This window comes from Plecotus auritus, assembly GCF_963455305.1.
Source record: "Plecotus auritus genome assembly, chromosome: 1".
Lineage (NCBI taxonomy): Eukaryota > Metazoa > Chordata > Mammalia > Chiroptera > Vespertilionidae > Plecotus > Plecotus auritus.
In genome coordinates this window covers 85,290,216-85,302,129 of record NC_137770.1, presented here as the reverse complement: position 1 = coordinate 85,302,129, position 11,914 = coordinate 85,290,216, and the positions used below count along the sequence as shown (strand labels likewise).

Genomic DNA, 11,914 nt, shown 5'->3' with positions numbered 1-11,914 from the left:
CCAACAGCCTAGCTGGCGTGGCTCAGTGGTTGAGTGCCCACCTATGAACCAGGTGGTCATGGCTCAATTCCTGGTCAGGGCACATGCCCAGGTTGCAAGCTCAATCCCTAGAGTGGGGCCTGCAAGAGGTAGCTGATCAGTGATTCTCTCTCTTCGTTGATGTTTCATTTCTCTCTCCCTTTTCCTTCCTCTCCGAAATCAATAAAAAATATATATTTTTTAAAATGACAACAGCCAACACAAAAGTTATCTGGTATGAATGCCATGTCTTGCTCTATAAACATATGGGTCATATAATAGAGTTGCATTTTATTGGTCACATTGCATAATATGGTTGTGTGTGATTAGTTAATTTTTGGTACCAGAAATTCTTATATACAAGGATAGGCACCTGATATTTTTTAAGTCACTTTGGAGCAAAAAGGGTACTTAATTACTTTTTATAAATCAATCAAAAGTATAACTATTTTGTGTGAGATCAGCGAAAAATATATATTTAGTGAGCCACAGGATTTTAGTAATTAGTTCATGTGCTATGAGATGAAAAAAGTTGAAAATCGCTGCTATAAAGGAAGGAGACACATCTGGCCATTGGACAGAGAAGGACCTAAACAGACACAAGCAAAAGAAATTACCCTGATGGACTTAGTTGCATGGAGATGAGGCACTGGGAGTCCTCTCACTAGGGACTCAGTTTTCTGGGCTCCAGTACCTCTGTTAGTCCATACCACATGCCACAGGCCCCACCTTGTACCCTTGGGTTCCTGCTCAGGGCTGGAGTCTGCTCTAATATCTGCTCTGAGTCATCAGCTGTGGGTGCTGATGTGGTCACTGCATACTTCTCACACAACCACCCAGACAGAGACCGTCATCAGGCAGGAGGTGTGGGGGCGGAGATGCTTAATAAAAAGCCTTCTGGGATGAAGCACTGCAAAACCAGAGGGGGACTCAGGTCACAGAGCCCACCCACACTTCCTTCTTCTTCTGGGGCTAACGGAGAGCACAGAGAAACACCAGCAGCTCCGACCTGAGCAGCCTTCCTGGGAAGATGCAGCCACCCCTGCTCGTGCTCCTGCTGGCCTTTTTCCTACTCCCCTGGGCGGAGGCAGGTGAGTGATCATCCCCATCCTCACAGGCCCAACCCATCCCACAGTGGGCACAGACCTCCTGTCCCTTCTGCACATCCCTAATCCAGCTCTCCACCAGGAATGCTCTGAACCCCAGCTCCCATCCCATCTCAGACCCCCACACATGATGCTGGATGAGCCACAGGCAGAAAAGACAGGACAGAAGCCTATTCTCAAGAAAAGCCAGTGTGCACAATGCCCTCCCCAGGCCCTACCTGTGCCATGTGGAGAGTGGAACTTCCTAGAAGTGCATGGCAGAGGCTGGGAAACTGCAGAGGGCAGAGCAGTCCTGGCTTCCATGCCTGTGATGAGACAGGTGGTGTCCTCAGAGACTGCTTAGGAGAGAAGCCCAGAGCTCAGCAGTCCCCACAGTTGGTGGAGTCACCATCCCCAGAAGACTGCTGCTTCCTCTGCTCCATCTCAGTCTCTTTCTCCAGCTTGGCTTTTATTCCCAGGCCTTTAGCAGGTCCATTCCTTAAAGGATGAGCCAGTGAGATTGGAAACCCCAAACTTCTCTGCTTTCCAGAATCCCATAGCACTGGCCTTACCAACTCTCCTCCAGAGGCCCATTGGGAGCCATCCCTTCAAGCAGCCAACAAACACTTACATGGCACGTCCCCACGTGTCAGCATCTAGATCCCTAAAATTAAGTCCTGGACACTGCAAAGTGCACTGCCCTGGACATCACAGCACCACAGGGGCCTCAGAAGCTCATCCAACACCAAGCAAAGTCAGGAAAGGAATTTTCAGGAGCCTCCAGGCCTTCCCTGTTCCTAAGACCTGTATTCTCACCTGCAACTATGTGGCAGGCAAAGTCACAGACTCAGCTTGTTGCTGTTCCCTTTTCCAAAAGAGAAAGTTGAGGCCCCTCACTACCTACTCCCAGCTCTACGCCACCCTAGGCTCCCAAGTGCCCAGCCACATGAGTTGTCAAGCCGATGCCAGCCTGGTGCACTCTCGGGGTGGTGAGGTGGGGGAGGGGAGCCACAAAAGTACAACAGGATTTTCCTATAGATGAGATCATCGGGGGACATGAAGCCAAGCCCCACTCCCGACCCTACATGGCCTACCTTCACATTAAAAATGAGAAGGAATCCAGGTGTGGCGGTGTCCTTGTGGGAGACAACTTTGTTCTGACAGCTGCTCACTGCAATGGAAGGTGAGAGGCTGCAGCCAGGCTACACCTCCTGAGACCCCTACAGGGGACCCCGTCCTTCATCCCAGGAGCTGCAGTTCAGGGCAGATCCTCAGGCTCCTGGTAACTTAAGCCCATGAGACCTCATCAGAGGAGCCATCAGAGATCATGACAGAGCAATGAGAGCCTGAGAAATAGGACAGGTAAGCTTTGGGCTCAGAGGGTCAGAGATGAAAGCAAGGAACACAACTGAGAAGAGAACAACCACACTGGCCAAAAAAAAGCAGCTGTGGTCTATGAACACATGCATTAGGGTCAAAATGCAAATGCAAGTAATTTCATGACATTTCCTGAGGGCAATAGAGAGCTCCCAGATCCCTGACCTCAGTGTGGTTGAGAAGCAGAATCACTGAGTCCCTAGCCACTATGCCCTGCACCAGCTGTCACCTGCCATTCATAGTCCCTGGGATGTATCTCCTGTGACTCTACCTCCCCCCAAACTCACCCAGTCTGTTCTCTGTGAAGGTCAATCAATGTCACTCTGGGGGCCCACGACATCAAAAATCAGGAGAAGACCCAGCAGAACATCCCAGTGAAAAGAGCCATCCCACACCCAGACTATAATGAGAGAGAAATCTCCAATGACATCATGTTACTACAGGTAGGAAACCTCCTGCTGCTCCTGCAGTTCTGAGATCTCATTATTTCTCTTCTGACTGTGACCTGTCCTTTCCATTCCTCCCATTCCAGTCACCTGACTAGTCCCAGTAACTCAGGTGTCCCATCATGGTCTCCAGGCCCAGATGCACTGGCTGACCTGGGCTCCCTTGCCTTTTCCCCATCAGCTGGAGAGAAACATCAAGCAAACTGATGCTGTGAAGCCCCTCCGACTGCCCAGGGGCAAGGACCTGCCAAGTCCAGGACATAAGTGCACCGTGGCCGGCTGGGGGCGGGTCACAAGGAGGGGCCCTTGCTCACGCACTCTGCAGGAGGTAGAGCTGACCGTGCAGGATGATTTGGAATGTGAATATCTCTTCAACCATTACAACAAGAACATTCAACTGTGTGTGGGGAACCCAAGAGAAAATAAGGCTTCCTTTAAGGTGATACTGAACATCTGCCTAGCTTGGCTATGGGAAGAGGGATGTTTGGATACAGACTGGGACCTGAGGAAGGAGGGAAATCCTTCACCCTCTAGGCTATGATCTTTCTCCCCAAGAGGAAAAGAGGGGAGCCACCAGAGCTGGGAGGAATAGGCCCTCTGAAAGGCTACAAGGGCCTATGGTCACTCTAAACATGGTGCTTCTCCAGACAGTGAATTTGCAATGCTGGCCCACGCAGGGACACAGCAGTTAGATAACTATTCCCTGGGTGTGCAGTAGTTATACCTGGTGGCTCCTTCTCCATGCTAAGTGTCAGCCCAACTGCCTGCTCTTAGGTCCTTACACAGTAGACTGCAGTCACAGCCCCGCAGCACCTTCATAGCCAAAAACTCAGGGATCTGGGGGAGCAGAGGGAGCTGCCACCTGAGGTGAAGTGAAGCAGTGACAATGTCAGGATCAGGGGACCACAGTGACCTGCCTGTGTCCTTATCTCCAAGGTGGAAACCATGCAAGGCAGCCTTCTCTGAGAGGGGATTGGGGATGAGGGGTCAAGGACAGGGCCAGGAGAAGTGACTCAGTTCTTCCCTCTCTCTGTCCACAGGGGGACTCCGGGGGACCACTTCTGTGTAAAAATGAGATCCAGGGCATTGTCTCCTATGGAAGCCCTTGTGGGAAACCACCACGAGTCTACACCAAAGTCGCCAGTTTCCTTCCCTGGATAAAGAAAACCATGAAAAACCTCCAACTGCAGGACCCAGACTATCTTCTCTGGAGCTAATCCAAGATAAAACTGCAGGACGGGTGGTGGTGCCAGCAACTGAATAAATGTCTCTTAGCTGATGGGAAGAGCTGGTTTTTTGTTTATTCTTTGACCCTCATTCACAGGCAGCAGCTCTGTGCTCAGAAGACCAATATCACAATTCTTCTCTGTTCTTCTTCCTCCTCTTCCCCAACCCCCACCTTCCTCCCACCCCCACCAAACCCCATGCAAAGCTGTTACCAGCTCCTTCTTGGCCACCTCTGCAACTGCAGGGCCTGCCCTTCTGCCAGGGTAGAGAGGAGCACCATTAGGAGAAAACATGAATCTCTCAGGTCCTGGGCTCAGTGTGAAGGTCTTACTTCTTCCTCGATTACGTGCTGAGAGGAAAGGACTAGTACCGTGGGTGCTGGGCACCAAGCAGGCACAGCCTGGGCTGCAGCTCAGGAGGCCCCACCACACTGGGGAGAGGAGGGCCTTCCTGAGCAGGACATTGTTCTCCAGAAACCAGGGAGTGACAGGTTTTGGGGGGCCTGGAGGCTGGTGAGGAGAGACAGGGGTGGAGGATGGAGGGAATTCCTGAGAAGCTCCTCATTCCCTCCTGGGCTGAATTTCTCTCCCTGCCCTTTTCTGCCCTCCTCTGAGATCCAGCTTGGCCTCCAGTCTCCTGGGTGCCCCTTTTTCTCATCCCTGCTGACCACTGAGCATCCTCAGAGTCCACAAACCCCTGCGCCCCACAGACCACACTGGTCTGAGCTCCCACTTCTGCATATCCCTCCCACCTAGGACACCCAGAGTGCCCAGGTTCCAGCAGGGCCTGGTCACTGAGTTGCCACCCAGCTTATGCCTGGCACAGGGTGACCGGGGGACCAGAACTGTGCTGGCCCCATGCAGGGCCCTGGAGGACAGGGCGGCAGGGTGTCTGCAGAACACCTGGCCCCATCTCTCACTGGGCAGAACCAGCTCCACCCTCACATCCAGCCCAGTGTCCCCACCATGTGCTCAGAGTTCACTGACTGCTGGTCACTCAGGAGCCTTAGTCCCCTGCAGCCTGTTCCTCACTGCTGGCCTCAAGGCTCAGGCTGCGGGGAGGGAGGCCACATGGGCTCTACCTGCCTTTTGAGTTAAAAAGTCACCTGAAGAGTTGAGTTTGGGATATCTCCTTCCTCAGACATTAGTCCTTCTCTGTATTGGCATCAAAATCACTCAGACTCTCAGAAAACATAAACATCAGCCCATAGACCTTTATAGAAGCAAGAACAAGTTCCTGAGCAGGAAGAACTATGAGTAGGCGAGGGGAACCTAAGAACAATATTCACCTGTCTGACCTGGGAGGCCTTACGTATCAACAAATACCAGCAGAAGGTCAAGACATCCAACAGGCTTTCAGTGAGTTAAGAAAAGAACAATTTTCTTCTCTGTCAGCTTCTCTAAGAAGTTTGAAGGTTGCTTCAGTCTCCAAAGAAAGGGAAAATCTAGGCTAGTAGGAGGCAAAGTAGAGGGACTTACTAAATAGAGAAGAGATTGAGCTTGTGATCTGAGACTCTGTCAACTGAGCGTTAAAGCTTAGTCCTTAGCATCCAGCTGAAGGGGAACAAGGGAAGGGTCAGCTCTCCCACATCAGAGAGCTGCACTCAGAGTCACCAGGACTTAAAGATCTGAGCGGGTCACACTGTAGACATCAGCCAAGTTTTTATTCTGACAATGTACACAACAGATCTCAGCAAAGTACCTTGATCTAACTTAACCCACACAGTGTGATAATTTTCTGACAGAAGGAAGAAAACTATTTTGATGAAGGAAGAACAGCTGACAAGATCAGCGAGAGAAGCTGGTCTTCCCAAGAAGGCTGCCCAGGGCAGGAGCTGCTCTGCACATGCGGGTTTAGCCCCAGAGGTGGAAGGAGAGTGAGACCTCAGTGCCCACAGCTCTCCCAGCTGTGTAAGTTCTGTTATCTCACTGTTCGTTTCTATATTATTCTTCCCCTGTGGTCTTTGTTGTCAGAAGCAAATAATGGGAGAAACCAAGAGCTTTGTTTCCCAGGCAGTGCAGTGGCCAGGCTGAGAAGCCATGGGAGGAGTCTGGACTCTGAGTTAAACTAGGAGAGTCTGGTGGTATAAACGATGATGGGAGCAGTAGTGATGTAGTAGCTTTTTATCTGGTCTGCATTAAAACTTATAAAAAATTCTATACCAGCCCTCTGCGACATTTTTATTATTCACCATTTATTATTCACCATTTTAAAAATTGTGTTTTTTAATATGTTTACTTGATGCAAAATTTAGGTTCCAAAAGCATAAAAAAACAAAAATACTCCTTTCAATTCTGACTCCTAATCATCCTGTTTCCCTCCCTGGAAGAAACAAATCAATGATATACTTTTGAAATTTATCTATGTTAATACATGTAAGTACAGTGGTAGTTCATGCATTTTAATGGGTACACAATATCCCAATGTACGCAAATAATACAATTTATCCATTCTCAGGAAATTTAGGCTGTTCCCCATTTTTTATAATAAAAAACAATTCTAGTGAGCATTCTTTATCATGCTTCTATGTTTACTTGTACAGGAATGTTGGTTGGTATATCCTTAAAGTGGAATGGCCAGGTTATAGAATATACGTGCCTTCAGTTGTCTTTGGTATTGTCTAATTGCTTCAGAAAGTTATTGTTCCAATTAATACTCCTGCGAGTACCCTACATTGGGCTGCCAGTTGCAAGTGCCCCCCCCCCCATGACCCGCGTACTTCAGGGTTTAGGTTCAGGGTTCGGGCTCTGGAGGAGGCCGCACACAAATGAAAGAGACTAGAAAATATTAATTTGGAAATATTGGGGGCCAGGCAGGAGCCCAACTCAAGGGGAAGGACTCTACCCTGCTCTGGCCTTGCTATCCCTTTTATTAAGACTATGGGATACACCCATACCCTTTAGGCAGGCAATTCCAATAATAGCCAATCAGCAAAGATTTACATAAAACTAAAAGTGGAAAAAAAAAAAAAAACAACAAAAAACTAAAAGTAGAAGTTGCTTTAGCTCCCTTTGTCTCAACTAGACAGTGGGTGGTTGGCTCTGACCTTTCAGAGCTTCAAGGTTGACCAGCCTTCCGGGTTCCTTGTCCACACCTCTCTGCTAGTGAGGACAATGGGCAGCTTCCAACATCTCCCCCGTTTTTTGTTGTTTTTTTTTTTCTTAAAAAATCTTGCATCTGCAGACTAGAAATAAACATAAAAGAACAAAAGTGGGACAAGTAATAATGGTTATGCTGAGAGGCAAATGAATCAGTCTGTAGTAAGTTTCTTTTCGGGCCAACAGTTTTTGAGTCCCAATTTCAATGTCCAACAGTTTTTGAGTCCCAATTTCAATGTCCAACAGTTTTGAGTCCCAATTTCAATGTCCAACAATTCCTTATGTGTACATGTCAGCAATGATATGCTAGTTCTGGATGGTGGGCGAACGGTGGCAATGCAGGTCCAACCTTCTCTGGCTTGGTGCTGGGCAACCTGCAGCGATGCACAGCTGCTGACTGCTAGTATGGCAAAGCGTCTTCAGCGTCTTCTTTTCTGGACTGTTTCTCCTCTGTTCTTGGGGGCTGGAGCAGTCCTGTCAGTTACTCTCTGGGTTCCATTGTTGCAGGAATCCACATGGTCTTGGAGTTGTTTTCTGGAAATATACAAACATATTCTCAACCAAAGGTTAATAAAGAATTTTTTTCTATAATTTTGACTTGAGATCCTTTTTCATTTTTTGCCCAAACAATTTTCCTTTTGCTTATTTTGACACCATGTGATTTTTCATGGGTGTCCTGCTATTAGCATTACAAATGAAAATTAATTTTCCAAAGTAAAAAAATTTTTGATGTAATTTACTTACAGGATATTTCTCCACATATCATATTTTTCCACTATCCCCCTTTTTTTATTTAAATATTAGGAGGCTTTTGGAAATTTTATAATGCAGTCTTAATAGCTATAAATTTAATTTTTTGCATAAAAATATGACTGCTTCAGATTCATTGCATGTTAGGCAATTTTACTATGAGATGAACTATCAATAAAAAATTTTAGTTAATACTTCAGGAACAGGTTTTTTGTCCAGTACAATTAAGTTTTTATTAATATTCACTTATTTCAATTAGCCAATTTAAATTAATCTGAAATAAGGTTTATTTTTTAACTTAGCTTGTCCTAGGTTATGGACAATAAATGACATTAATTGGACTTCTGCAATTAATCTTTAAGTAACTTAATATAAACTTTGTCAGGGAAATAAAGACACAAGTTATTTACTTCAGTTTATGAGGCCAAATTTATTGACTTTTAATTACAGTTCTTCAGATGTTTGAAGAAAACCTCTTTATTTCCTTCCAAAATAACTTTCAGGCTACAGAGAGTTTCACTTAAGAATCTTTGTCTTTCTTTTTACAACATGCAACCTACAAGGCTGCTGCCTAATATTTACTCATGCATTCGAATAGCCATGTCATAAGAAATCTCATTACAGTAAACTTGACTACTATTTTACTGTCAGATTTAATACTCTAACAACAATCTTAGTTTACCCTGTAAATATCAGTGAAAGAGATTTCAAACTTTTCAAATTTCTCCTTTTTATTAAGCTAGAATTTTATTTGTAAAGAGTATCCCCTTTGGCTAATTTGTATATACAGAGGGATCATGGGAGGTCTCAGTAACTTTATTCAAAGAGAGGGGGTGGCCTTTGCTGTTTCAAGATGGCGGCCCCCAGGGGAGCTGCAAGCCATGAGGCCAACATGGCGGCTGCCAAGTCAGGCAGTCCAAAAATGGTGACTGTCTAAACTGTTAAAGCCAAAACTACACTGCAGACAAACAGAAACCTCACTAGCTGTTTATTAGAATTTAATAATTTATAAAAAATATTGGCTTTTCATTTAGCTGAAATTATATGAAACCTTAATTATATTTTAAAAAGCTAATTTATTTAAGTAATTTAAGTAGGTATCTTTAATTAAAAAGCAAAGCAAAGCAAATTTAGTAAATGTTTACATCTGATTCACAAGGCACAAACATTGACCCACCGCTAGCCTAATTAAAAATGCAGGCAGCTATGGGCTTTTTGTCATTTTAACTTTCCACTGTTGGATTTTAAGAAAGATTTTGCCCTCCTTAGAGGCCAAAACTTTCCTAACATTTATAAGTAAAATATAGTTATTAATTTTTATTTGATAAAGCTTTCCATGAAATTTCAAGTATATTAGATCAGTTAAATTCAAAATATTTCCTTTAAGAAGAGAGTACAAATTTCTTGAATTACTCCAGCCCTTGGAGCTCTCCAAGAATCATCTCTCGGTTAAAGCCTTGAAATTTAACATGGAAAAAACCACCAAAAAAATATCTATATATAATTTAAAGATTATATTACTTTTTATAATTATCTTAAGATATAAATTAAATTTAAATTGGTTATTATATTCAAAATTTGGTTGGGATCAGAGAATTAATCCTTCTTATTTAATTAGACCAGTAAGCAACATATTTTGAATTCCTAATTATTAGAGAAAACACATTTTAAATTTCTATACTTTAGGCATTTAATTACCACAACTATATAATTTCTCCCAATTTAATTTGAACTTTAAACTTTTAGAGCTGGCAAGTCAAATATTTAGCATTTCTTTAGATTAATAACACTTATATTTTTAAGAATAAATTTCAAAAACACAAGACATAATCAATTAATAGATTCAATTCTGTCCTCTAGGTTTTTTTCATAAGGAAGCAAACTTCTAAAATTTTAAGCTGCCATAACCCACATTTCTGGATGGCAAAATAGGTTCCACAAGGGCTTAATCAATTGACTTTAAACTGACCATGTTTTTTCTCTGCCCGGGGAAATTGAGTAGCAAGCCTGCAGGTATTCAAATGCAAAAATTGTCACATTCTTTAAAGATGGCTGCTGGTGGGAAACTGATTTCAAAGGAGTCACATTTTTTTTTCTTTAAGAGTTTGCCGCCACGGGAAGCTGATTTACCTGTCTGTTGGGGGAAGGGCGTCTACCCCTTCCTCCATTTTCAAAGGGTGTAGCCAACCTTTACCTGGGCTATTTAGATTTTTATAATATATTTTTCCACAATTTTTGAGATTCAAATCCAATTCTAATTATTTTGAGGCATTTACTTTGGATAAATTCTTTTGTAACACAATTCACTGATTTTCTTGAAGGCCTTAAAGTTAGCTTTTTAACACCCTTCGTTAGCATTTTTAAAACCACCCTTCATTATGGAAATGCCAATCTGCTGCTGGAACTAGCCCGTGTTCTTTCCTTTTGGTCAAATCCGCCATTTTTGTCAGGGAAAATACCAGTCTTGGGTTTTCATTTCTGTAGCCCCTGTAAAGAGATTCCAGCTTAAAACTCTATCTAATATGTCCAAAAATTGGACAGCTGCGCACATTTGTTTCAAGCCAGGCTTCTCTCCCCATGAGTACAGAAATCCCAGACACATTTCTAAAATTTTTTAAGGTGAGGAGACTTTTTCATGGCAAGAAAGGAGACTTTAAATTAGCATACTGGGAGAGTGGCCTTCCATATTGGATTGCCACGTGTCTCCCTTCCCCCACATCCTGTTTGCTCTAGGGGAAGTTTTCAGTAACAGATCTGGCTGTGTACCTTTTCATGCTTAATAGATAAAGACAGATCTTAAATTTTTTCTTTCTTTTTTGCTTTCCAAAGTAATTACTAGCACCCAATTTGGCCAAATTTTGCATTTCCCTGCAAGTTCTTCTATAATTTTTAAACAAAACTTTAAGTAATCTCATTGTGGGAGAGCAAATAGCCCTGCCTTCTCCTGCCACCTTTGAATTTCTCTGCACCAGAGGCAGTTTCAGCAGCGGAGTTTCATTTTGTATTACAGATTTTAGATTCCAAATACAAGTTAAGATTTTAATTTGAAAAAGGAACCACATTACGTAAGCATGCAAACCAAAAGTCTATAATAAATTTACTTTATAACCTAATTCTGCCCCATTAGCCTGGCTGAAAAAGATGTTCTTACCCTACTTACAGATCACAACTTCTGTAGCTGATCGTGGGCTTTGCATGCGGTGAATTTCCCTCACCTATATGGTGATCTTTTCCCCACCTTTTCGGTGTAATCTTCCCCCACCATTTCGGTGAAATCTTCCTTTCTTCATTCTAGGCGAAATATTATCCCTCCAGAGGTCCCACATCAAAGGCGCCAGTTGTGAATACCCTACATTGGGCTGCCAATTGCAAGTGCCCCACGTTGGGCTGCCAGTTGTGAGTACGCTACCTTGGGCTGCCAATTGCGAGTGCCCCACATTGGGCTTCCAGTTGCGAGTGGCCCCCCGATGACCCACGTGCTTCAGGGTTCAGGTTCAGGCTTCGGGCTCTGGAGGAGACCGCACACAAATGAAAGAGACTAGAAAATATTAATTTGAAAATATTGGGGTGGGAGCCCAACTCAAGGGGAAGGACTCTACCCTGCTCTGGCCTTACTATCCCTTTTATTAAGACTATGGGATATACCCATACCCTTTAGGCAGGCAATTCCAATAATAGCCAATCAGCAAAGATTTACATAGAACTAAAAATGGAAGTTGCTTTAGCTCCTTTTGTCTCAACTAGACAGTGGGTGGTTGGCTCTGACCTTTCAGAGCTTCAAGGTTAACCAGCCTTCCGGGTTCCTTGTCCACACCTCTCTGCTAATGAGGACAATGAGCAGCTTCCAACATACTCCCAACAATACTTAGTATTGTAAAGCTTAATAATTTTTGTCAGTCTACTTGGTGTGAAG

The 11,914-nt window shown here is 44.2% G+C and overlaps 1 protein-coding gene across 1 annotated transcript; it reads left to right on the top strand.

Moving 5' to 3' along the window:
* The first annotated feature begins 901 nt into the window (after window positions 1-901).
* Window positions 902-4,209, top strand: LOC308251160 (granzyme B-like). The gene is made up of 5 exons (XM_080674295.1): window positions 902-1,109; window positions 2,142-2,286; window positions 2,788-2,923; window positions 3,108-3,365; window positions 3,967-4,209. Exons 1-5 carry the CDS (start codon window positions 1,049-1,051, stop codon window positions 4,141-4,143), a joined length of 777 nt encoding a protein of 258 aa, XP_080530421.1. The 5' UTR covers window positions 902-1,048; the 3' UTR covers window positions 4,144-4,209.
* The last annotated feature ends 7,705 nt before the right edge of the window (window positions 4,210-11,914 follow it).